This window comes from Papio anubis, chromosome 9, assembly GCF_008728515.1.
Source record: "Papio anubis isolate 15944 chromosome 9, Panubis1.0, whole genome shotgun sequence".
NCBI classification, from domain to species: Eukaryota; Metazoa; Chordata; class Mammalia; order Primates; family Cercopithecidae; genus Papio; species Papio anubis.
This window is the reverse complement of record NC_044984.1, coordinates 58722804-58750614: the sequence shown is the minus strand read 5'-3', so window position 1 is coordinate 58750614 and position 27811 is coordinate 58722804. Positions and strand designations below refer to the sequence as shown.

At 42.4% G+C, this 27811-nt stretch overlaps 1 protein-coding gene, 1 non-coding gene and 1 pseudogene across 5 annotated transcripts in view; all 3 read left to right on the top strand.

Annotated features, from left to right (window-relative positions):
- The window catches only part of C9H12orf56 (chromosome 9 C12orf56 homolog), a 114089-nt gene that overhangs the window by 22371 nt on the left and 63907 nt on the right, over positions 1 to 27811 (top strand). For all 3 annotated transcript variants that reach the window (XM_031650596.1, XM_031650597.1, XM_031650598.1), the window contains exon 2: positions 12651 to 12813. In XM_031650596.1, coding sequence (XP_031506456.1) covers positions 12651 to 12813 — 163 coding nt within the window. The remainder of the gene's footprint in view (positions 1 to 12650; positions 12814 to 27811) is intronic.
- On the top strand, positions 9882 to 9985 carry LOC116269069. The gene has a single exon (XR_004176387.1). It is a non-coding gene; the product is annotated as a small nucleolar RNA U13 (small nucleolar RNA).
- On the top strand, positions 25382 to 26539 carry LOC100999130 (annotated as a pseudogene). The gene has a single exon (XR_161968.5). The product of XR_161968.5 is annotated as a V-type proton ATPase subunit E 1 pseudogene (transcript).

The following is a 27811-nucleotide window of genomic DNA, read 5'->3' as shown; positions in this document are numbered from 1 at the left end:
GTGAAATCCCATCTCTACTAAATACAAAAATTAGCTAGGTGTGGTGGTGGGTGCCTGTAATCTCAGCTACTCGGGAGGCTGAGAGAGGCAAGAGAATCGCTTGAACCCAGGAGGCAGAGGTTGCAGTGAGCCAAGATCATGCCACTGCACTCTAGCCTGGGCAACAGAGCGAGACTCTACCTCAAAAAAAAAAAAAAGTGTCTCTGCTTAAACATTGTCTCATAGTGAGAATACAAAAATTTACTTTATTGTAACATTGTCCTATCTCATAATGGAAGCAATTTTATTTTTAGACCCATAGTATTTTAGTTTCTTTATATCTGTATATATATTATAATATATAATAGAATATATGATGTATACCTGAGCCTTCCAAAGTGCTGATATTACAGTCATGAGCCACATGCCCTGCTGTTTCATATTTTGTGTGTCAGTTTGTGTAAGTTGAGAGCATAGGCTTCATTTTGAATCTCTGGTCTGCCACTCATTAGCAGTGGCAATTTGGGCAAGTAACTTAGTTCTCTGAGCCTTAGTTCCTTGTCTTCTCTTATAAGATGGGACTAGTGGCTGGGTGCGGTGGTTCATGCCTGTAATCCCAGTACTTTGGGAGGCTGAGGAGGGCAGATCACGGGGTCAGGAGTTCGAGAGCAGCCTGGCCAACATAGTGAAACTCCGTTTCTACTAATACAAAAAAGTTAGCCGAGTTTGGTGACGGGCACCTGTAGTCCCAGTTACTCGGGAGGCTGAAGCAGGAGAATCGCTTGAAACTGGAAGGCAGAGGTTGCAGTGAGCCGAGATCACACCACTGCACTCCCGCCGGGGCAACAAGAGCGAAACTCTGTCTCAAAAAAAAAAAAAAAAAGGAATAGTTTTAACAGCTGATGAAGTTGTCTGCAGATTAAATGATATACCTATAAAGCACTTAAAGGATCATGTAATGAGTGTTCAATGAATGTTAGTTCTTATATTCTATGTGACATTGTTTCAATATTTCATTTTTTTTTCCTTTCCCCATCTTCATGCTGGAGAGAATCTGGCCACAAGGATGAGAATTTTTATGAATCCTTTGAAGAAGAAGGATGGGGCAGTGGGCTGACCTCTCTCTGACTTCTAGCCTGGGGTAGGACAAAGCCATGCAGTGCCCAAAGGAGGCAGAATGAGAGTGGTCTAGGCAGCCAATGGCTTATGCCTGGGTATGGTTATCCCACTGTATAGGGGGCTCCCAAGTCTGCCATCCTGCTTGATAATTCACTGAAAGGACTCACAGGATTCAGAAACGCTTTTATATTCACAGCTACATTTATTACAGCGAAAGGATACATATTAAAGTTAGTAACGGGAAAAGGTGCATGGGACGAAATCTAAGAGAAACTGGGTACAAATTGCCAGTGTTCTTTTTCAGTGGAGCAGCATAGACCTGCTTACTTCTCCCAGCAACGTGCGACAACATGTACAAAGTGTTGCCAACCAGGGAAGCTCACCTCAGCCTTGGTGTTCCATTAGTCCCATAGGCATGCAAGGCCTACATGAGTGAGTGACTTCAGTTACTCAGACGCCGGCACCCCCAATGCCTCTTCACTGCTCCCCACCCTTGAGCAAAAACAAGTGTTTACAATAAATCACATTGTCAGGATAAACTTATCTGGTCCAACTGGTACAGTATGGTCCAAGGTTTCAGACATGCAAAAACATTTTTAAATTTTTTTTTTTTATTTAAGAAATTTTTGTTTTTTTTTTTGAGGCAGGGTCTCCCTCTCATTGCCCAAGCTGGAGTGCAGTAGCTCAATCTCGGCTCCCTGCAACCTTGACCTCCCGCAAGTAACTGGGACTACAGGCACACGCCATCACACCAGGCTAATTTTTGTATTTTTAGTAGACACAGGGTTTCCCTATGTTGCCCAGGCTGGTCTGGAACTCCTGGGTTCAAGTGATCTACCCACATCGGCCTCCCAACGTTTTGTGATTACAGGCATGAGCCACCGCGCCCGGCCCACCACTCTTTAAAAAAAAAAAAAAAAAAAAAAAAAAAAAGCAAAACGGAAATAAATTTTAATACAGCAAATGAAGACAGCATTTTGCAAATTTATTGCTCAAAGGAATTATCTATTTGAGGAAATCATCGTGTTACACTTTGATAGATGAAATGTTACAGCTTTTACACCAAAAGTAAAAAATGAAATTAAAGAATGAAGCGGTTACCAAGGTAATGCAGGTCAGGGGATTAAAGGTGAAGGGTCATACATTATTAAAAAGATCCAAAAGGATGACTGCATCATGATCTCTCATCAGTGTTCCAACGGTGGCCTCGTGCTAAACTCGAACATTTAGGCGGCCTCGTGCTAAACTCGAACATTTAGGCATACATTCAAGCACCTTTTTCCGCAAAAAGATTTGTACATGACTACTCTGGCTATTCTCATGATCATCTCTAGGTGGCACGGCATTGAGAACATAGTAGGTGCTGGTTCCAGAGAATACACTTCGAGAAACTCTCCTCTGGCAACCATTTCCCCTCTTCCTCCTCCTCTCGAAGGGACTCCTAGCATGCGCCCCAAAACACTTTTATGGAGCAGAATATCCCAAGGTTTCGAGATGATCTCCCCATCGGGGGTCAAAGACTAGTCCTGATTCAAGGCTTTCTTTGGAACAGGTGTTTAAACAACTCAGCCCTGCTGAGTTAACCCTTTCCTTCCCACTTACCTGTCCTTTTAGCCTCACAGATTGAGAGAAGGTGCACCTCGCTAGGGAGCCAGCATGTTCGTTTTCCTTCAGCAGGTAACATGGTTGTTTTAGAGTTTTCTCAGTGCCCAGATTTTACTTTGAGAATAGTAATTCGTGCATCACTTGGTTCCAAACCACTTGAGGGTTATACATTCAGCACTGTCAGAGGTATTTAAGTCAGAACAATTCCATCTTGAATAGGGGCTGCGTAATATGGGGCTACGACCTACTGGGCCACATTCCCAGGAGGTTAAGGCATTCTAAGTCACAGGATGAGACAGGAGGTCAGCACAAGACACAGGTCATAAAGACCTTGCTGATAAAACAGGTTGCAGTAAAGAAGCCAGCCAAAACCCACCAAAACTAAGATGGCCATGAGCTGACTTCTGGTCTTCCTCACTGCTACACTCCACCAGTGCCATGACAGTTTACGAATGCTGTGGCAACCTCAGGAAGCTATCCTACATAGTCTAAAAAGGGGAGAAACCATCAGTTCCAGGAATTTCCCACCCTTTTCCAGAAAACTCATGAATAGTCCACCCTCTGTTTAGCATATAATCAATAAATAACCATAAAAATTGGCTATTTTTTAATGGAGTAGCCTGTGGAGTAGCCATTCTTAATGCTTTACTTTCTTTTTCTTTTTTTTTCTTTCTTTCTTTCTTTTTTCTTTTTTTTTTTTTTGAGACGGAATCTCGCTCTGTCGCCCAGGCTGGAGTGCAAAGTTGCTTTCACTTTGCAGTGTGGACTCACCCTGAATTCTTTCTTGTGCCTGATCCATGAACCCTCTCTTGGGTTCTGTATCAAGACCTCTTTCTGGTAACAGCACCTTCCAAAGCAAGTTTTAGGCCAAATATTACAAAATGTTATAATTTATGACAGGGAGTGAGAACTTAGGAGACCATTTGCAACTAACTCCAACTTCCCCAGCCCCAGTTTCTAAGGAGAAAAGATAGCTAGTTGCTGTTACTGGAAAGAGGTCCCAATCCAGACCCCAAGAGAGGGTTCTTGGGTGTCATGCAAGAAAGAATTCGAGGTGAGTTCATAAAGTGAAAGCAAGTTTATTAAGAAAGTAAAGGAATAGCTGGGCAAGGTGGCTCATGCCTGTAATCCCATCACTGAGGTTGGCAGATGACCTGGGGTCGAGAGTTTGAGACCAGCCTGACCAACATGGAGACATCCCATCTCTACTAAAAATACAAAATTAGCTGGGCATAGTGGCACATGCCTGTAATCCCAGATACTCGGGAGGCTGAGGCAGGAGAATCGCTTGAACCTGGGAGGAGGAGGTTGCAGTGAGCCGAGATTGCACCATTGCACTCCAGCCTGGGCAGCAAGAGCGAAACTTGATCTCAAAATAAAATAAAATAAAATAAAATAAAATAAAATAAAATACAAGTAAAGGAAGAAGAGAATGGCTACTCCATAGGCAGAGCAGCCCCAAAGGCTGCTGGTTGCCCATTCTTATGGTTATTTCTTGATTATATGCTAAACAAAAGGTGAATTTTTCATGCCCCCCTTTTTAAGACTGTATAGGGTAACTTCCTGAGCTTGGCATGGCATTTGTAAACTGTCATGGCACTGGTGGGAGTGTAGCAGTGAGGACGGCCAGAGGTCACTCTCATCACCATCTTGGTTTTGGTGGGTTTTAGCTGACTTCTTTACTGCTACCTGTTTTATCAGCAAGGTCTTTATGACCTGTATCTTGTGCTGCGCTCCTATCTCATCTTGTGACTTATTATAGAATGCCTTAACCTCCTGGGAATGCGGCCCAGCAGGTCTCAGCCTCATTTTACACAGCCCCTATTCAAGATGGAGTTGCTCTGACTCAATTACCTCTAACATTACCGTTTATATTGGTGTGGCATACAAGTACAGTGCTGGGCCAATAATAATTTTTTTTTCTTTTTCTGAGATGGATTTACGTTGTCTCCCAGACTGGAGTGCAGTGGTGTGAATCTCAGCTCACTGCAACCTCTGCCTCCCTGGTTCAAGCGATTCTCCTGCCTCAGCCTTCTGACTAGATGGGATTACAGGTGCGCACCACCACACCCAGCTCATTTTTGTATTTTTAGTAGAGACCAGTTTCACCACGTTGGCCAGGCTGGTCTCAAATTCCCGACTTCAAGTGATCTGCCCACCTCGGCCTCCCTAAGTGCTGGGATTACAGGTGTGACACCACACCTGGCCCAATAATAATTTTATGCAATTATACTTAAAAGAGTTGATTTATCAAATGTGTATAAATAACGTGATTTCATTGTTATACCAAAGGTTTTTTGTTGGCAATTCTTATGGAAAAAAAAAAAGTATATGTCCTGATTTGGACTTTTAAAATTATTTTCAGGTATATATTTCTTAGATATTATTGCCTGTGCTAAAAAGGGTCTGGATAAAGGCAGTTCTTTCAACTTTCATAAACAGTCCTAAAAACAAATTTGATGTTATATGAAACATAAAAAATCTTAACTTATTTTCAACCTAAATAAGCTAAATAGCCATTCAAAATAGAATTTTACTCACCATACTTAGAGCTTATTTTAGGACAGTTAGAAAATTTTAAAATTATTTTATAGGATCTTTACAATATCTTTCCTATCTGTCTGTCTGTCTGTCTATCTATCATCTGTCTACCTACCTACCTATTATCTATATTTTTTCACATTTTGGGGTTAAATGGAAGGTTTGGTTTTTGAATTTTCTTTTTTATTTTTTGAGATGGAGCCTTGCTCTGTCACCCAGGCTGGAGTGCAATGGCTTGATCTCGGCTCACTGCAACCTCTGTCTCCTGGGTTCAAGCGATTCTCCTGCCTCAGCCTCCCAAGTAGCTGGAATTACAGGTGCCTGCCACCACGCCCAGCTAATTTTTGTATTTTTAGTGGAGACGGGGTTTCGCAATTTGGCCAGGCTGGTCTTGAACTCCTGGCCTCATGCAGTCGCTGGCCTCAGCCTCCCAAAGTGCCAAGATTACAGGCATGAGCCACTGCGCCCGGCCAGTTTTTGACTTTTGTAAAAATATCTGATGTAAACGCAAAAAAATATTTCTTTAAAATTATACCGTGTCTAAACTAAATTGCTAGCAAGGGATTGAATTCAGCTTTGTCCCTCTTAAGAGCTTCTTTTCACTGGGCGCAGTGGCTCACTCCTGTAACCCTGGCACTTTGGGAGGGCGAGGCGGGTGGATCACTTAAGGTCAGGAGTCCGAGACAAGCCTGGCCAACATGGTGAAACTCTGTCTCTACTAAAACTACAAAAATTAGCCAGACATATTGATGGGTGCCTGTAATCCCAGCTACTCAGGAGGCTGAGGCAGAGAGAATTGCTTGAACCTGGGAAGAGGAGGTTGCAGTGAGCAAAGATCACGCCACGGTACTCTAGCCTGAGTGACAGGGCGAAACTCCGTCTTAAAAAAAAAAAAAAAAAAGAGCTTCTTTTCTTTCTTCAGGCCCTGAGAGCATGTTCTTTGGATTAAGCTTTCCTGCCTTGTTCAGTGCTCACAGTGGAAAAGCTTTCAGAAAACTCTTTACCCCCCAGTAGATGTGTCAATTAGACTTGCTTGCTCCTGAGTGGTCCTCTCTGGCTTCACAAACATGCTGTGATCTTTACAAAGAGACATTTTTTAAACAGAGATTTTTATTTTTGAAAAATTTTTTTTTAATTTTTAAAAGTATAAAGGAGGAAATAAGTCTTTTCCTTCTACCCATCTTAGGTTCATTGGCTTGAGGCCCTTGTAACAAAGGATAGATTAACAAGAGAAAAACATACACATTTATTTCAGTTTCATGTGACATGGGAGCCTTCGTAAGGAAATGAAGATCTGAAGAAGTGGTTAAACCTGAATGTTTTTATGCTTGGTTTGATGAAGAGAGGAAAGTCATGGAGAAATATAATAGGACAAAGAAAAAGTATGATCTCAGTGTAACAACTTGGAGAATGTTAGGCCTATTTGTTCAGAGACTTTATCCTTTCCTTTGGATACAGGGAGGGCACCTATCGCATGAGGGCTCTGTGACCTGCATCAAAAGAAGGTTAGAAAATTATTCCTAGATTTTATGACCTGCTTCAGATCAAGATCAAAGAGTGCTTCCTGTACATGTCATTCCTCAAGTTCCTTCAGCTTAAAACAATCAATCTGCCGAAGTGCCTATTTTGGGGTAGTATGTCCTGAACTCCATCATAAGCAAATAAGGAAAAGAAGAAACCACCCTTTCTCTAACAGTTTACCCTCTTTCCTCAAGTCCAAGTTGAATTAAATGTTTCTGTTAGAGTTTTGTTCTGTCTTACGATTTTGTGACCATAAGTTTTGCAATTGAGATTATTATTATTATTTGGAAACGGAGTCTCACTCTGTCGCCCAGGCAGTGGTGTGATCTTGGCTCACTGCATCCTCCCCGTCCTGGGTTCAAGCAATTCTCCTGCCTCAGCCTCCCAAGTAGCTGGGATTATAGGCGTGCACCACCACACCTGGCTAATTTTTGTATTTTTAGTAGAGATGGAGTTTCACCACGTTGGCCAGGCTGGTCTTGAACTCCTGACCTCAGGTGATCCGCCAGCCTCAGCCTCCCAAAGTGCTACAATTACAGGCTTGCGCCACCATGCCTGGCTGAGATTATTATTCTTACTTTTGAGACAGAGTCTCATTGTGTTGCCCAGGCTGCATTGCAGTGGCGCGATCTCAGCTCACTGCAATCTCCGCCTCCCGGGTTCCAGTGATTCTCCTGCCTCAGTCTCCTAAGTAGCTGGGATTACACGTGCATGCCACCACACCTGGCTAATTTTTGTATTTTTAGTATAGATGGGGTTTCACCATGTAGGCCAGACTGGTCTCGAACTCCTGACCTAGTGATCTGCCTGCCTCAGCCTCCCAAAGTGTTGGGATTACAGGCGTGAGCCACTGCACACAGCTGATATTATGATTTCTAAATCAATCAATAAGAGAGAAAGGGGGAAATGAGAAATCACAGTACTTTTGGTACATAATCTTTTGGCACTACCACTATTCATAGTTTCTTTTTATCACATCTGTCATCATCCCTCCTTTTACATACGCAAATATGTCCACTTGTTTGTGTGACAACTATCAGTGTAATCACATATCACCTTACAGTGATGGAGGCCTTGTAGGGTATATAGAAGTGGCTTTCTTTTCTTTTTTTTTCTTTTTTGAGATGGAGTATCCCTCTGTCACCCAGGCTGGAGTGCAGTGGCACAATCTCAGCTCACTGCAGTCTCTGTCTCCAGGTTCAAGCAATTCTCCTGCCTCAGCCTTCTGAGTAGCTGGGATCACAGGTGTGTGCCACTAAGCCTGGCTAATTTTTGCATTTTTAGTAGAGATGGGGGTCTCACTATGTTGGCCAGGGTGGTCTCGAACTCCTGATCTCAAATGATCTACCTGCCTCAGCCCTGAAACTATTGGGATTACAGGCACGAGCCACCTCGCCTGGCCCGAGATCTTGTCTCTACAAAAAAAGTAAAATAATTTAGCCCAGCCTGGTGGCATGTGCCTGTAGTCTCAGCTACTCAGGAAGCTGAGGTGGGAGGATCGCTTGAGCCTGGGAGGCAGAGGTTGCAGTGACCTGAGATTGTATGACTGCACTCCAGCCTCGGCTACAGAGCTCAACCCTGTCTCAACAAAAAAAAAAAAAAGAAAAAAGAAAAAAAAAATTTGATTGAAAACACATATTTCAGTTGTCTAATATAATAAGGCAAAGCACCCCTAAGACTGATACATAGGCAATAAAAGCATCAACAAATCTCCCATAAAAATTTCTGAAATATTTATGTTATTACAACTTACTTAAGAACTTACCTACACGAATTTAAGCTAAAGAACACTGAACATCTCTTCGGACTTGACAATGCTTCCCATGAAACAGTAGTAAGTAGACCAAATTATTTCCAGCCTCCTCTTCTCATAAGTTGAAAGACCACATTTTTGTGCTTTTTTTTAGGAGCCCGCTGATAAATCTCAAAGATGTTTTAGGTGTAAAATATATCCTGAGATTTTAATATATTTCTTTCTTATAATTAGAATCTTATTTGGGGAAGGCAAAAATCAAGTGTTTATTAAAGGGGATTTTCACTTTTGGTTAAGAGAGAATCATGGGTGCCTGAGAAACAATGCCTGGTTACCTAGTTAGTCAAAGTGACAATAAAATATTTAATAATAGGCATAGAAAGCAACATGCTTGAAAAGAATGTTAGATATCGTGAACTCCCAGCTTCTCTTCAAAGAATCAGTATGTCAGTATGTTCAGCTCTCTTACTCTCTGTTCTCTATTTTAAAGTTTAACTTCTTGGTTGTCTTCGCCCCCTTCCCTCTAGTTTCAGTAAACAACTTTCCTGCTCATTCTAATCAGTAGTTCACATCTGTTCCCCTCATCACCTGCGCTGTCCTGACACATCCTGAGTTACCTGTTCTGTAACCATCCTTCGTGCCAAACTACTCACCCCACCACTCTGACTCGTACCCCTGCTGTCTTTAAAATAGCCAATCGGAATTAGTGTGCAGTCCAACCCTAGCCAACAGGGGAATGACACAGGAGTAGGATCTACCTGCGTCAGGAATAAGAACCCCTTCCCCTCCCTCGTTCAGGTGTGCTCTTGCCATTGCTCCATCCACCAGTTGCACCCTTCTATGGAAGTGACAATTGTCTTGCTGAGAAAATTCTTTATCTGAGCACTCTTTCTTTTCAGCACTGAGGAACAAGCATTTGTTTCTAAGAAGAACCTCTTTCACAAGCATGGAAACTTTGTAAATGAGCACATTAATTAAACATGACCAAAATATATAACCTCTCTGTAAAATATAAAAATAAGCTTAAATGTATTATTATTATTTTTTAATTTATTATTTTTTTTTGAGATGGAGTCTCGCCCTGTTGCCCAGGCTGGAGTGCAATGGCATGATCTCGGCTCACTGCAACCTCCGCCTCCCTTGTTCAAGCGATTCTCTTGCCTCAGCCTCCTAAGTATCTGGGATTACAGGTGCACGCCACCACATCCGGCTAATTTTTTGTTTCTTTAGTGGAGATGGGGTTTCACCATGTTGGCCAGGCTGGTCTCAAACTCCTGACCTTGTGATCCACCCAGCTCGGCTACCTAAAGTGCTGGGATTGCAGGTGTGAGCCACCATGTCCAGGCAAGTGTATGTATTTTTTATCCTTTTGAAGTTCATAAGCATGGTGATTGGGTTTTCACACTCATGTGTGAGATGTACCACCCGCAAAGCTTGTTATGATGTGGGCACATTACCCATCTGGCATGAGAAGAAGAAAAAACAAAACCACATGTATATACACTTAAAATAATGCTCAAGTAGCCAGTGTTTCAGTATTCTTTCTTACTTAGGAATTATTTTGGTGTCTGATGACTATCTATTAACTCAATTTAATATCTGCCCAAGGCTTTAAGTTACCTAAGGATCTTGGAAATTATCTTCAATCTGAGATATTATAAAACATAAAGTTGAAGTAAAAACCTATCAGAATAATGATTTCATTATATTGAGCACAAATTTATATTTTTTTCTAATTTTTTGAGATCCTGTCTCAAAAAAATTAAAATTAAACTACTGTTCAAATCATAAAAATAAATAAGACTAATGGAATTAAAATTGTTTAGCCTAAATCAGAGAAAGTTGAGTGGTGATTTCAAGTACAGATTCATTAACTGGTTTGAATTACTCTACATATTTGAAAATAATTTTTAAAAATTGAATTTGAGTAGATACTAATAGCTTTTTATTAATTCATCTTCCTATCTTCAATTACTTCAATTTAGATTTTATAAATTGTATTACTTGATATTTCTTTCTTAGATTTGTGAAAAGAAAAATGAAACTGCATGAAGACAGTAAACATTTTTATCTAAATTCTAGGTACTCACAAAAAGCCTACACAGGAATTCTGCCTGAGCCCCACCGGTTTTTTTTTTTTTTTTTTTTTTTTTGAGATGGAGTCTCACTCTGTTGCCCAGGCTGGAGTGCAGTGGTGCAATCTCAGCTCACTGCAACCTCCACCTCCAGGGTTCAAGCGATTCTCCTGCCTCAGCCTCGAGAGTAGCTGTGACTACAGGCATGTACCAGCACACCCGGCTAATTTTTGTATTTTAGTAGAGACAGGGTTTCACCATGTTGGTCAGGCTGGTCTCGAACTCCTAACTTCAGGGGATACACCGGCCTTGGCTTCCCAAAGCTGTGGGATTACAGCACTTTGGGAGGCCGAGGCAGATGGATCACCTGAGGTCAGGAGTTCAAGACCAGCTTGACCAACATGGTAAAACCCTGTCTCTACGAAAAATACAAAAAATTAGCCAGGTGTGGTGGCACGTGCTTGTAATCCCAGATACTCTGGAGGCTGAGGCAGGAGAATTGCTTGTACCTGGGAGGTGAAGGTTGCAGTGAGCCGAGATTGTGTGATTGTACTCCAGCATGGGCGACAAGAGCAAGACTCCATCTCAAAATAAAAAAAGAAAAAGAGATGGGATCTTTCTATGTTGCCCAGAGAGGGTTACAGTGGTCACAGACAAGTGCACTGCACAGATCATAGCACACTACAGCCTCAACTCTTGAGCTCCAGTGATTCCCCTGCCTCAGCCTCCAGAGTAGCTGAGACCACAGGTGGGCACCATTGTGCCTGTCTCACTCTTAGCTTTTCAAGCAAATGCTATTGCTGCTTGTCATAGAAAGTGAAGTAGGCTGTTACAGAGATCTAAATGTCCTATCTATTTATTGAGAACTTTTCCCATTTTTATCCAGAATAGAGAATAGAGCACGTTGGAGAGAAGCACATTTCCAGTAGTTCAAACCTAGATGTTTGCTTCACAGAATCTGTGGGCTCTTACCTATAAATGGACATTGTCTCCTGCATAGAAAAATTTTAGTGTAAAATCAATTAATTATGCATTTTTGAGACCTTTATGAAAAAATTATTTTTAAAATGGAAGTGGACTAGGCACAGAGGCTCGTGCTTATAATCCCAGCACTTTGGGAGGCCGAGGCAGGCGGATCACCTTAGGTCAGGAGTTCAAGACCAGCCTGTCCCACATGGTGAAACCCCATCTCTACAAAAATACAAAAATTAGCTGGGTGTGATTGCAGGTGCCTGTAATCCTAGTTACTCAGGAGACTGAGGCACGAGAATTGCTTGAACCCAGGAGGTGGAGGTTGTAGTGAGCGGAGATTGTGCCATTGCACTCCAGCCTGGGTGACAGAGAGAGACTCTGTCTCAACAACAAAAAATAAAATAAAATGGAAGCGGAGAGGGATGTATTTTAACAAATACTGTAACAAAACACTGTTAGCGTTTATGTAGCAATCTATAGTGTAAATAGTTTCTTGGGTTCTGTTGCTGAGCACATTTTTAGTAAGAACTAAAAAAAATAGAAAAATAATTGGGAAACCTAAGAAGAAGAAAAGGAAGATGTCCCAGTGGAGAAAATGAGGGGGAAAAAAAAAAAAAAAAGTCAGTTTAAACTTGCCTTTGGGCCGGGTGCCATGGCTCATGCCTGTAATCCCAGCACTTTGAGAGGCCGAGGCGGGTGATCACTTGTGGTCAGGAGTTCGAGACCAGCCTGGCCAACATGGTGAAACGCTGTCTCTACTAAAAATACAAAAATTAGCCGGGTGTGGTGGCTCATGTCTGTAATCCCAGCTACTCAGGAGGCTGAGGCAGGAGAATCACTTGAACCCAGGAGGTGGAGGTTGCAATGAGTTGAGATCGCACCACTACACTGCAGCCTGGGTGTCAGGGTGAGACTCCCGTTTTGGAAAAAAAAAAAAAGTATATATACACACACACACACACACACACACACACACATATATGTAGAAACAAAAAAACTTGCCCTTGGTTTTGGGGGATTTATTATACCAACATAGGTAAGCAGTTGTATTTGTCTTCAATTAGGTGAATTATTTTTTTTTCCAGATTGATGATGACCCAGAATTTTTGAGCTCGCCAGATGGAGAAATCAGCCAACACATTCGTATCATCTATTCTTCAACTGTTTTGAAAAAAGAGTGTAAAAAGTCAAACGGTGTCAGGAAATTCCTATTTCCATTTCATCATACTAAAGCTAACAACGAGAAAGGTAGGTACTTCCAGTTTGTCTCTGGATCTAAGGCAAAAAAAAAAGTATGTAATGTATTTCTTAAAATTGATGCAGGATATTTTGCTCCTTAGTTCAGGTAAAATTCAGGTTCTTATCACACAGCCAGGAAAATTAGGCATGGGGACATGTCGAAAGATGAAAGAGAGTGGGATTTATTAAAAGAAAGCTCTCAGTGGAAAAAAGGGGTCTGGCCAACTGGCTCTCACCTCACAGATTGAATATCAGTCCGCCACACACACGAGCTGAAGAGACCAGGCTCATCCACCCGCACAAGGCTCGAATTCCTAGTGGTTCCAACCCTACTCTCCCAGCGCACATGTGGACCCGCCCAGACAAGGCCCTGGGCAGGTTTCCTTATCTTCCTCCTGCATCTATCATTCTCCAGTCGAAATAAGTACATCTAAGGCCGGGCGCGGTGGCTCAAGCCTGTAATCCCAGCACTTTGGGAGACCCAGGCGGGCGGATCACTAGGTCAGGACATCCAGACCATCCTGGCTAACACGGTGAAACCCCGTCTCTACTAAAAGTGCAAAAAATTAGCCGGGCGAGGTGGCGGGCGCCTGTAGTCCTAGCTACTCGGGAGGCTGAGGCAGGAGAATGGCGTAAACCTGGGAGGCGGAGCTTGCAGTGAGCCGAGATCGTGCCACTGCACTCCAGCCTGGGTGACAGAGCGAGACTCCCTCTCAAAAAAAGAAAAAAAAGAAGTACATCTAGCTGCCATTAGAATAAGGATAAGAACGAGGAATGATCTTAGCTGCTTCCAGCTGACGGGGGCGCTGTTTTGGGAAAATGGCAGTCAGATCTCCCTCTGAGGCCCATCTCAGGGTTCCCTGTAGAAGGGGCCATCCTCTGGTGCTCTGGTTGCATGACTATTTGGAGTTTAACGGCCTGAAAGTGAGAAGAGATAAACTGGCTTATTAGAAAACATGTATCAAAAGGAAATAAGGATGGTGGGTAAGGACAGCTCAAAGATCCTGAGACCTTTTACTAGTTTGCACAGGGAGGGGGGAGCCAAAAGCCTGAGTGGAAAAGAAAACAAAAATAAAAACAAAAAAAACCTTTTACTCTTTTGCTGGCATGTTGGGCTTCTGGGTTCCCTTCCCCTGAGTCCAATCTTAAGTCAACCAGTTTAAGGTTTGGGAAATTAACTTTTTCCAGTTTGGAGGATGTATCCAAAGGGAGTATCCCGTAGTACCGAGATACAATACCTATCTGTGAAGGAAGGACAGAGGAGGAAAGAGGAAAGAAAATGACTTTTTTCCCCCAAAGGAATCCTGGGGTTCAGGATGCATTCGAAAGGGGTACAGCTTGAAGATGAATGGCTACTCCTCTATTAATAGAAAGAGGGGAGTGAGGCATCCCACATTCCCATCTCTTCCTAGCAAATACCCAGTGTACATGAGAAGTGAGGCATCCCTCTTTCTTTCTTCCATCCTTATATCCCTGAGTCTCAGGGACCACATCAGGGTGCCATCCATGGGTATCAAAGTGGCTTTCACCAATGTTAACCGGGGAGCCTAGGGGCTGGGAATATATACTCTTACTCATGTACACCCTATCTCGCCTGCTGTCAGTAGCCATTGAGTTCCTTAGACTTCATTTATGCCATGGATATCAGCATGACCTTTTTTCATGAATTGGGAAGCTTGGCTTAATTGGCAGGAATCAGTCATGCTTACCTGTGCTGTGCCTTTTAACTTCTGTTATTGCCTGCACCTGGATCCTTCAGATCCAGCTTTCTTTCCTGGAGCTTTGACCCAAAGCTTGGAATTGAGTTTGGGACAAAAATGTGTCTGCGGGGGAGGGGGTTGCGTAGACTCCTTATGATAAGCCAAATGCTAAGGTGGAATTGAGTCCTCCTCTAACAAGGGAGAGAAAAGGATGTCTGTGACATGCCCAGATAAGTGGTGGCTATATTTATTCTTGCTAAGATTTGGGTGCATGGGGCTTGGCTTTGGTTAACTCCCTTGGTCTTATTTTCCCAAATGGCAGGATGTGTAGGATAGTTTCTCAGAACCTGAATAGTGATCCAGATTTTTACATTACCCATCCCCTTTTGTTCCTTATGAGTTACAGCCAGAGATTGCTGATTGGTTCACAGGAATAAACAGGGTTAGTCTAAAATGTGGGCAAAAACTTAAAAACAGCTAATCTAAAAAGTCTAGAATTTAATGACAAATATTTAAGTTTTGAAATATAATTTCTTTCTCCCCAGTCCTCATTTTTGCTAAAAACAAATCATGATAGGACTGAGTTGTTTGCAAAATAGACTTTAGTCTTATATTTGACCTGATTATTTGCATAAAGTGCAGCAAAGATAATTATTTTTACATAGGCCTTTTAGACTGGCTTTGATGAAACTCTGTTCCACAAGGAATCTCAGATAAGACTTTCTAAAGCTGAGCCCCGCCAGGGGCTAGTACCCTCAAATACCTGAAAGTTGGGTAAATGCCTCTCCTCTTGAGGTCCCAAGAGCATGGGGTTCCTGGATCTGTTAGAAAGTGACATTCTTTACTCACCACAAATTAGCAACCTGGTGTGGGGACTGTATAGACAACGTATCAGGCCAGTTTTCCCAACAGGCTTTTATCAGTTCTGCAAGTCAAGCTTGACTCCTTAAAGGGAAGCATACCCTTCCAGTCAAAGCCTTGGTAAAACAACCAGTTTCTCCAGTTGCATCCTATTGGAAAGAAAATGGATTTTTTTTTTTTAGCCACTCTGTGGTACGTTGTTACCCTATCAAACTAATGCAGTGCAGCCCTATCAAACTAATGCAATGCAATGATGTACTCAAACTTGAATTTCATTTTTCTTTATTTTTTCCATAGGTTATTGGGGTATAGATCATATTTGGTTACACGAGTAAGTTCTTTATTGGTCATATTTGGTTACATAAGTTCTTCAGTGGTAATTTGTGAGATTTTGGTGCACCCATCACCCAAGCAGTATACATTGCATCCTATTCATAGTCTTTTATTCCTCACCTCCCTCCTACCCTTCCCCCCAAGTTCCCAGAGTCCATTATATCATTCTTTTTTTTTTTTTTTTTTTTGAGATGGAGTCCTGCTCTGTTACCCAGGCTGGAGTGCAATGGCGTAATCTTGGCTCACTGCAACCTCCACCTCCTGGGTTCAAGCAATTATCCTGCCTCAGCCTCCTGAGTAGCTGAGATTACAGGCACCCACCACCATGCCTGGGTAATTTTTGTATTTTTAGTAGAGACAGGGTTTCACCATGTTGGCCAGGCTGTCTCGAACTCCTGACCTTGTGATATGCCTGCCTTGACCTCCCAAAGTGTCAGGATTACAGGCGTGAGCAACCGTTCCCAGCCTATTGTATCATTCTTATGCTTTTGTGTCCTCATAGGTTAGCTACCACAAATCAGTGAGAATGCACAATGTTTGCTTTTCCATTCCTGAGTTACTTCACTTAGAATAATAGTCTCCAGTCTCATCCAGGTCACTGTGAATGCTGTTAATTCACTCCTTTTTATGGCTGAGTAGTATTCCATCATATATATATATACACACACACACACACATACACACACACACACACACACACGCCACAGTTTCTTTATTCACTCATTGATTGATGGGCATTTGGGTTGGTTCCACAATTTTGCAATTGTGAATTGTACGACTATAAACATGCATGTGCCAGTATCTTTTTTGTATAAAGACTTTTATTACACTGGGTAGATGCCCAGTAGTGGGATTGCTGGATCAAATGGTAGTTCTATTTTTAGTTCTTTAAGGAATCTCCACACTGTTTTCCATAGTGGCTGTACTAGTTTACATTCCCACCAGCAGTGTAAAAGTGTTCCCTGATCACCGCATCCACACCAGCATCTACTGTTTTTTGATTTTTTGATTATAGTCATTCTTGCAGAAGTAAAATGGTATTGCATTGTGGTTTTGCTTTGCATTCCCCTGATCATTAGTGATGTTGAGCTTTTTTTCATATGTTTGTTGGCCATTTGTATGTCTTCTTTTGAGAATTGTTTATTCATGTCCTTAGCCCACTCTTTGATAGGATTTTTTTTTCTTGCATTTGAGTTTGTAATAGAGTCTGGATATTAGTCCTTTGTCAGATGTATAGATTGTGACGGCAGGAGAATCATTTGAACCTGGGAGGCAGAGGTTGCAGTGAGCTGAGATCACACCATTGCACTCCAGCCTGGGCAGCAGAGCAAGGCTCTGTCTCAAAAAAGAAAAAAAACTTACTTCAGTTTTCTATTAGTTCAGTCCATTCAGTTAATTCTTGTTTTGCTTGATATTTGTGAACAATTCAGCTCTTTATGAGCCCTTAACGTTTTTCTTTTATTCCAATGTCACAATCTCAAAAGTTATCAGAAACCTGCATTTGAAAGCACCTGTCAAAGTTCTATAGCTGATTATAAACCATCCTTTGAAGAGGATCAAGACAAGACAAAAAACTTAACATAACAACCTTAATTGTGATTGCTAGCCTATAGTCAGACCTTAGAATTTCAGAAATCCCATAAATTTTGGAACATATATTAATATTATTCCCAAAATATAACCTGAGGAAGATTAAACATCATTTTGGCAATCCCATGTACCTAAACATATCAGGTGATCCTGTTTACCTCTCTTCTGTATGCCCCAGGGGCCGTCTGTAGCATCCAAAAACTAGCCATCAAGAAGGACAATTTTGAAACTGAAGTTTGATTTGGAGAAGACTGTTAAATATATTAGAGGCTTAAAGCACTTGATGTTATGAAAGAGAATACCAGATTACCTTATTTGTTTTGCCAAAATGATGACTTGGAAATTTTTTAAAAAGCAAAAACCTTTTATAACCCTTTACGAATTTTGCTGAAGAGCAGATTAGTGCCTTAAGAGTACCTTGTTGTGCTTTTATTTAAATTCTCAATTTGCAGAAAAACCATATAACACCCCCCTCCCCTTTTTTTGGATATGGAGTCTTGCTCTGTTGCCTAGGTTGGAGTGCAACAGCACGATCTCAGCTCACTGCAACTTCCGCCTCCCGGGTTCAAGCAATTCTCCTGCTTCAGACTCCTGAGTAGCTTGGATTACGGGCATGTACCACCACACCTGGCTCATATTTTGTTTTTAGTAGAGATGGGATTTTGCCATGTTGACCAGGCTGATCTAGAACTCCTGTCCTCAGGTGATCTGCTTGCCTTGGCCTCCCAAAGTACTGGGATTACAGGCATGAGCCACCATGCCCAGTCCATGTAATACCCTTTCGAATTTAGTCAGTCTGTTCACACACAGAATTTCTTTTGCAAGATTAATTCTTACAATCATTCCACAACTCGTTTAAACCTTTAGGTTTATCTTATCTGATTCAAAACAATCCTTTAACCCTAGGCAAAAATTTACATTTTGATGACTTCTGCATTTTACCAATAATCTTTAAGACTGTTTTTATTTCTCAAAGATTAAAGTTATGTGAACTAAAAGGTACCACAGCTTTCGTCTTCCCTTTAAAACGTATTTGATCCAAGTGCTTATCCTTCCTTAAGTCAATTAATTAGATCTCTTTTTATAGACATCACACACACAACACATGTATAACTAGACAGACAGGTAGAAGAAGATCCAGTCTCGGGGACAGAGTGAGACCCTGTCTTTAAAAAAACAGGAAAGTCAGGCCGGATACAGTGGCTCACGCCTGTAATCCCAGAACTTTGGGAAGCTAAGGAGGGTGGATCATGAAGTTAGGAGTTCGAGACCAGCCTGACCAATATGGTGAAACCTCATCTCTACTAAAAATATAAAAATTAGCCAGGTGTGGTGGCATGCACCTGTAATCCCAGCTACTCAGGAGACTGAGGCAGGAGAATTGCTTGAACTCAGGAGGTGTAGGTTGCAGTGAGCCGAGATCATGCCACTGTGCTCTAGCCTGGGCAACAGAGCAAGACTCTGTCTCAAAAAAAAAAGTTACTAGGCTGGACATGGTGGCTCACGCCTGTAATCCCAGCACTTTGGGAGGCTGAGATGGGCAGACCACTTGAGGTTAGGAGTTCAAGACCAGCCTCGCCAATATGGTAAAACCCCATCTCTACTAAAAATACAAAAAAATTAGTTGGGTGTGGTGGCACACACCTGTAGTTCCAGCTCCTTGGGAGGCTGAGGCAGGAGAATCACTTGAACCCAGTGGGTGGAGGCTGCAGTGAACTGACATCATGCTACTGCACTCCAGCCTGGGCAAGACAGAGTGAGACTCCATCTCAAAAAAAAAAAAAAAAAAAAATGTAACTAGATAGATAGATATAGATATAGGTATAGATAGAGATATTTTCTTTTTCAGACAGCATCTTAATTTGTTGCCCAGGCTGGAGTGCAGCAGTGCGATCTTAGCTCATGCAGCCTGGTCCTCCCAGACTCAGGTGATCCTCCCACCTCAGTCCCCGCAAGCAGCTGAGACTACAGGTGTGCACCACCACATCTGCCTAAGTTTTAAATTTTTTGTAGAGACGGGGACTCACTATGTTGCCCAGTCTGGTCTCAAACTCCTGGCCTCAAGCAATCCTTCTGCGTTGGCCTCCCAAAGTCCTGGGATTATAGACATGAGCCACCACCAGACTCAGAGAGATATATATATGTGTGAAAAAAAAGCAGACTGTAGCCTGCAGCAGCTTAGGAGAAATGGGTCAGAAATATAAGAGAATATCATAGCTCATGACTGCAAAATACTTGTCCACATTCCGGGAAGATTCATGGTTTGTGCTCTTAAGCAAATACTTACATTTATGACCTGGGAGGAAAATGCCTATTAACCAAGCTTTGCTAACACATTAATAAAGAGATGACAGCCATCTTCCTATTGAAAACAAAAAAGAATGTTAGAATCTGGACCCCATTTGGTCAGTTCTTATTTAATTTTAATAATCTTATTAACATCCACAGATTTTAACGAAAGTTTATTTTGCCAAGGTTAAGAATGTGCCCATGACACAGCTTCAGAAGGACCTGATGACATGTGCCCAGGGTGATCAGGGTGCAGGTTGATTTTATACAGTTTAGGGAGATCTAATACAGCAGTCAATACATGCAATATTTCCAGTGGTTCAATCTGGAAGGGTGGGAAAACTCAAAGGTGGGGTGAAGCAGGCTTCCTGGTAGTAGGTTGATTTAAACATTTTTTGATTGGCAATTCACTGAAAGAGTTACTATCCATAGAAAGGAATGTATGTCTGGATTATAATAAGGGGTTTTATAGACCAAGGTTTTATCATGCAGATGAAGCTTTCAAGTACAGGCTTCAGAGAGAACAGACTGTAAATGTTTCTTACCAGACTTAAGGTCTACATTGATGCTAATGCTTGTTGGCTTTTCCTGAATTCCAAAAGTGAGAGAAGTATAATAAGTCATGTCTGACCCCCACTTCCTAGCATGGCGTGACCTAGTATTTCAGGTTAACTCTGGAATGCCCTTGGCCAACAGTAGGGGTCCATTCAGATGGCTGGGGCTAAATAATTTTATTTTTGGCTTACATGTAGATGCTTAAAAAAAAAAAGGAATTTTATAGCCAAAGGGTGGGGTCAGTGGGTAGAAAATTACTAAAAGGAAACATCAAGAGTGACATGGAATTCTGGCTAAATGGACCTAACAGGATTCTTGCTGAAGACAGGCCAGGGTAATTAGACATCACCTGGGGGATGGTGGAGGATGAGGAAGCTGATCAGATGTAAAGAATGATGATACATGAAGGATGGGGGATTCTGGCTAAATCAACTTATCAGGATTCTTTGCTGAAATTGGACAATACAGAGAAGAACATGGAAGTCCAAAACTCAAGGACTACTTGAGAAATTCAGGGGAGTCTGAGCAGAATTTGGTTAAGGAGATAATCTTTTTCACCACCCAAGACCTGGGATACACACCTGGATGAAAAGATGAACAATCACCTTTAGATCATCTTCATAGAGAGCTCAGCATCTGATGTAAGTGATTTCTCTACTGTGCCCAAGGAGATCTAGAAGAGAATGGGAGGATGAGGATTCAGGGATGCTGGTACTCACCTGGCTCTGCTGGTACTGCCCTGCCTTCATGTTTCACATTTTGGGCTCTTTCTAAGCTTTTTGTGTGAAGACTTTTACAAATCCAAGGACAAATGGATAAAAGTAGAATATTATGTATAGCTCAGTAATACACTGTTTATTTTCATGGTCTATTTTATTTTTGTTAGTTTGTTTATTTTGAGACATGGTCTTGCTCTGTCACCCCGGCTGGCGTGCAGTGGTGCAATCTCAGCTCACTGCAGCCTCAACTTCCTGGGCTCAAGCAGTCCTCGTGCCCCAGCCCCCCAAGTAGCTGGGACTACAGGTGTGTGCCACCATTCCTGGCTAGTTTTTTTTGTAGAGACAAGGTTTCACCATGTTTCCCAAGTGGTCTCAGACTCCTGGGCTCAAGCAATGCACCCGCCTCTGCCTCCCAAAGTGCTGGGATTACTTACAGGCATGAGCTACTGAGCCCAGCTTTATATTTTTAGAGATAGGATCTCACTCTGTCATCCAGGCTGGAGTGCAGTGGCACAATTACAGCTCAATGAAGACTTGACTTCCCCTATCTCAAGTGATTCTCCCACCTCAGCCTCCTGAATAGCTAGGACTGTGAGCACAGGCCATCACAGCTGGCTAATATTTTTTTACTTTTATTTTTTGTAGAGACAATGTCTTGCTTTGTTGCCCAGGCTGGTCTCAAACTCCTATGCTCAAGCATTTCTCCCATCTTGGCCTCCCAAAGTGCTGAGATTACAAGTGTGAGCCACCATGCCAGGCCTTTATTTTACATATATATATATATGGTGAAACAATAAAGAATATATATTTGGTCCTTGTGCCTAGTTCCTCACACAAAGCTTCTGAAACATTTAGAATTTAGAATTTCCTGAGTGATAAGAACATTGTTTGTTATTCATAACAAGCTCCTTTCAACAATAGAACACATGCTAATGAGATGAGGTTGAGAGTATGACCCATGAGGAAGTGTGCTACATTCGAAAAGAGCCTCATGAATTTTCTAATTTATTTAAACAAAAATCTGGACAACAGACATGGGAATGGATATTAAGGGTGTGGGATAATGGTGGAAGGAACATAGAGTTGGATCAGGCTGAGTTTATTGATTTGGACCCACTAAGTAGGGACTCTGCATTTAATGTTGCAGCTTGGGGAGTTAAAAAGGTTCTAATAGTTTATTTGCTTGGTTTGCTGAAATATGGATTAAAAGATGGCCCACTGTGAGTGAACTGGAAATGCCTGATCTCCCTTGATTTAATGTAGGAGAAGGGATCCAAAGGCTTAGGGAGATTGGGATGATGGAGTGGATTAGTCATTTTAGACCCACTCATCCCAGCTGGGAGGGTCCAGAATATATATCCTTGACTAATGCCTTGCAAAATAGATTTGTGAAGGCAGCACCCGTATCTTTGAAGAGCCCTGTAATTGCTCTTCTCTGTATGTCAGATCTAACGGTGGGAACTGCAGTCACTCAACTACAAAATTTAAATACAATGGGAATAATTGGATTCCGAGGTGGCAGTGGCCAAGTGGCAGCACTCAACTGTCAAAGGCAAGGCGGACGTAGCTACCGTAATGGACAGCAGAGGCAAAGAAGCAATCAGAATAGTCTGACTCACATAGAGCTGTGGTATTGGCTAATTAATCACAGTGTTCTTACAAAATGAATTGATAGGAAGCCTACTGCATTCTTACTTAATTTATATAAGCAGAAAACTTCTAGGTCAAATGGAAAAAAGACTAATTTGAATTATGAAAACAGAGAATCATGGCCCCTCAATCAATTTCCAGATTTGAGTCAGTTTACAGACCCAGAATCCCTTGAATGAAGGGGAGGCCATGTCCCCTTAAGGAAGGACCCCACTACATTACGAACAATTTATGCAGTGAATCTTTCTCCCATCATTCCCCCAGGAGACCTTTTAGCAGGGTAACTGTGTAGCCTTTTAGCAGGGTAACTGTGAATTTGGGAAAGGGAAATGATCAGACATTTAGGGGACTACTGGACAATGGCTCTGAGCTGACGTTGATTCCAGGGGACCCAAAACATCATTGTGGTCCTCCAGTTAAAGTAGGGGCTTATGGAGGTCAGGTAATTTAGCTCAGGTTCTAGTTACAGTGGGTCCAGTGGGTCCCCGGACTCATCCTGTGGTCATTTCCCCAGTGCCAGAATGCATAATTGGCATAGACATACTTAGTGGCTGGCAGAACCCCCACATTGGCTGGTAGAATGAGGGCTATTATGGTGGGAAAGGCCAAATGGAAGCCATTAGAGCTGCCTCTTCTTAGAAGAATAGTAAATCAAAAACAATATTGCATCCCTGGAGGGATCATGGAGATTAGTGCTACCATCAAGGACTCGAAAGACGCAGGGGTGGTGATTCCCACCACATCCTTGTTCAGCTGTCTCCCATTTGGCCTGTGGAGAAGACAGATGGATCCTGCAGAATGACAGTGGATTATCGTAAGCCTACCCAAGTGGTGACTCCAAGTGCAGCTGCTGTACCAGATGTGTTTTCATTGCTTGAGCAAATTTACACACCTCCTGGTACCTGGTATGCAGCCATTGATTTGGCAAATGCATTTTTCTCCATTCCTGTCCATGGGCTCCTCCTACCTTTAAGTCAACAGTCCAAGAAGGCAGTTACAGTGTTGGCTGGGGTGATTGACCTAGACTATCAAGTCTCGGTCTACTACTGAAATCAGTCTACCACTCCACAATGGAGTTAAGGAAGAGTATGCATGGAATACAGGAGATCCATTAGGGTGTCTCTTAGTGTTACCATGCCCTTTGATTAAAGTCAGTGAGAAACTACAATAAGCCAATTCAGGCAGGACTACAAATGACCCAGACCCTTCAGGAATGAAGGTTTGGGTCACTCCACCAGGAAAAAAACCATGACCTGCTGAGGTGCTTGCTGAAGGCAAAAATAATACAGAATGGGTAGTAGAAGAAGGTAGTCATCAATACCAGCTATGACAACGTGACCAGCTGCAGAAACGAGGACTGTAGTTGTCATGAGTATTTCCTCCTTCTTTCATTAAAAACATGTTTGTGCATGTATATGCTTGTACTAAGACAATATCTTCATTTTATTTCCTTTTTCCTTTAGCATGTGACATAAGATTTATTTACTTCTCATCGGCATTTAGGTATTGTTAACTTTATGAAATAGCATTTGGGTTGGGGATTGTTGCATTTCCGGTTGTGCAAAGGATAGTTGTATTATGCTAGGCATAATTATGACCTTATTATTGTCCTTATTTGAAGATTTGTATGATCTCAGGAGATGTATATGGGCTCAGGTTGACAAGGGATGGACTTGTGATGGTTAATACTGAGTGTCAACTTCATTGGATTGAAGGATAGAAAGTATTGATCCTGGGTGTCTCTGTGAGGGTGTTGCGAGAGGAAATTAACATTTGAGTCAGTGGGCTGGGAAAGGCAGACCCACCTTATTCCGGGTGGGCACAATCTAATCATCTGCCAGCGTAGCTAGAATATAAGCAGGCAGAAAAATGTGAAAACAGAGACTGGTGTAGCCTCCCAGCCTACATCTTTCTCCCGTGCTGGACGCTTCCTGCTGTCAAACATTAGACTCCAAGTTCTTCAGTTTTGGAACTCAGACTGCTCTCCTTGCCGTTCAGCCTGTAGACAGCCTATTGTGGGACCTCATGACCGTGTGAGTTAATACTTAATAAACTCCCATATATATATGGAAGTTATCATATATGTAGAACTGGAAGTTTTCATATCCACCTGGACACACTGGGCTCTCTATATTTATTCCATTAATTCTGTCCCTCTAGAGAACACTGACTAATACAAGCTCACACTTGTAATTCCAGCACTTTGAGAGGCTAAGTGGGGACAATCACTTAAGGCAGGAGTTTGAGACCAGCCTGGGAAACATGGCAAAACCCTGTCTCTTCAAAAAATACAAAAATTAGCTGGGCGTGGTGGTGCACACCTGTAGTCCCAGCTACTCAGGAGGCTGAGGTGGGAGAATCACTTGAGCCTGGGAGGTTGAGGCTATACTGAGCCATGATTGCACTACTGCACTCTAGCCTGGGTGACAGAGGAAGACCCTGTCTGAAAAACAAACAAACAAACGAAAACTAAAAAAACCCTTAACTGACGGGGTTTGAAGAGCTCCCAAGTTGGTGACCACATTAAGTTCTTGGGACAGTGGTACACCAGGAGAGGGCATGGAGGCTTTGCACCCCTCCCCCGATGCCCTGCTCAATGCATCTCTTCCATTTGGCTATTCCTGAAGATAATCCTTTATAATAAACTGGTAATGGTAAATGAAGCACTTTCCTGAGTTCTGTGAGCTGTTCTTGCAAATTATTAAACCCAAGGAGGTGCTTGTGGTAAAGGGGAGGAAAGACTTTTCCTCTACCTTCTTAGGTTTTGTGGCTGTACCTAAGAATTAAACTGAGAAAAGGCAGGTTAACAGGAGATAAGGATACACATTTTATTTGACATTAACACTTTTACATGGCAGGGGAACCTTCATAGAAGAGAAATGAAGACCCAAAGAAGCCGACAGACCTGAGCGCTTACATACCATGTTAACAAAGAATGATAAATTGTAGAGCTGTGACAAGACAAGGCAAAGGGTCTTGGGCTATGCACAGTGAACTGTGGGAAAATGGCTAGGAAATATATGGTGAAAATTAATGGAAGATAAGACTTATTTTAGTGTTTGTACAGATTCATCTCAGTTTCCATGCCTCACTTCTGTTGATAAGAATGTTCTCAAAAAGTAAAGGAAACCAAGATCTGCGCAGGGGTTTCCTCTGCCCATTCCTCCCACCTCACCCTTCAAACCTAAACTTGAGCCTGTTGCTCACTGGGCTAGCATTGCTCTCACCATGGCTCTCAGCAATGCTGATGTGCAAAAGCAGATAAAGCATATGATGGCTTTCGTTGAACAAGAAGCCAATGAGAAAGCAGAAGGAATAGATGCAAAGGCAGAAGAAGAGTTCAACATAGAGAAAGGTTGGCTTGTGCAAACCCAAAGACTAAAGATTATGGAATATTATGAGAAGAAAGAGAAACAGATTGAGCAGCATAAGAAAATTCAGATGTCCAATTTGATGAATCAAGCAAGACTCAAAGTCCTCAGAGTGAGATGACCTTATCACAGGTTTACCAGTTGCTGGAGCCCTGAATGATTGATTGTTGCAGGAAACAAGATTTCCCTCTGGTAAAGGCTGCGATGGAAAAGGTAATCCTTATGTACAAAATTGCCACCAAAAAAGATGTTGATGTCCAAATTGACCAGGAGTCCTGCCTGCTGGAGGACATAGCTGGTGCAGTTGACATATATAATGGGAATCGTAAAATAAAGGTTTCCAATACCCTGGAAAGCTGGCTGGATCTCATAGTCCAGCAGATGATGCCAGAAGTCAGGGGGGCTTGTTCAGGGCAAATGCCAACAGGAAGTTTTTGGACTAAGCCTTCGGGAGGTGGAGCTCATCCTTAGCTCTCCTGCTGTGATGTGGAAGCTTCTGATATTTGAAGAAACACAAATGTCTCTGTAGCTTCCCCTTTACTGCCCCAGTATTGCTCTGTATTTATCAGTGATGCCCCTCTGTCACCAATGCCTTGCCTAATTGTTCACAGTGGTGGAAAGCTTCATGTAATATGATCAGGACTCACCTCCAGTTCATCCGAAAGTAAAAAAAAAAAAAAAAAAAAAAGAATGTTCTCCTCTTCCTGGTATAAAGAGGTTGCATTTCTCATGGGAAATTTATGTCCTGGTGTTTTTTTTTTCTCTTTCTTTTTTTACAGAATTTTGCTCTGTCACCCAGGCTGGATGGAGCACAGTGGTGTGATCTCAGCTCACTGCAACCTCCACTCCTCAGGTTCAAGTGATTCTTGTGCCTCAGCCTCCTGAGCAGCTGGAATTACAGGCACGCACTACCACACATGGCTAATTTTTGTATTTTTAGTAGAGTTGGGTTTTTGCCATGTTGGCCAGGCTGGTCTCAAACTGCTGGCCTCAAATCGTCCACCTGCCTCAGTCTTCCAAAGTGCTGGGATTACAGGCGTGAGCCACTGTGCCTGGTCTATGTCCTGTTTTAAGGTAGAAAGGTGTCGATCAGAGAGCCCTTCCTACATCTGCTCTCTCTCAAGCACCTTCAGGTCGAAATAACCAATATGCCAAAGTGGCATATTTTGGGTGGCATGTTCTGGTTCACTTCATGGGGAGCCCCTGATTTATAGCTGGTTGGTCAGAAATACAGGTGGAAACCTGGGAGTTGCAATTGGCATCTGAAGTTAGGGCAGTCTTGTGGGACTGAGCCCTTAAACTGTGGGGTCTGTGCTACTGCCAAGTAGTGAATGGCAGACTGGAGTTGAATTGTAGTACTCCCCGTTGGTATGTAGAGAATTAGAGAATTGGCTTTGGGTGAAAGAAAAAAAAAATCGCACACTTGGTGTCCGAAGTGAGTAAAAACAGCTCAGATATATCTGTATATCTACATCTGTATAGATATATTGATATATTAGCCTTTTTAAGGTATCCGTCCCTGTAATTGGGAGTTGATGAAAAGCATAGAAGAAGAACATGGACTTTGCATTTCGCTAAGCCCAGGTTTGAATTCTGTTTCTCACATTTCCTGGATGTGTGACCTTCAGCAGGTCACTTAAACTTTGTGAGTCTCAGATTCCTCATCTCCATTACTAGCTTCACAGAGTTGTTGTATTACATGAAATAAGGTGGGCAGGGCAGGGTATACAGCTGGCGGGGGGCGGTGGCGCTGACTTAATGAAGTCAGCCCTTAAGATTGAATCTTTAGCATAGAGGGAGAAGGGAAGGATGAAGGTCCGAGGAGCTGGATAGGCCCTTCTACTTCTGGCATCCAGCTTGTGTAGCTAGGCCAGCCCATTCAGCCCATTCATTGTCCACTAGACTTTATTCTAAGTCAGACTCAGAGCTACAATGTGTG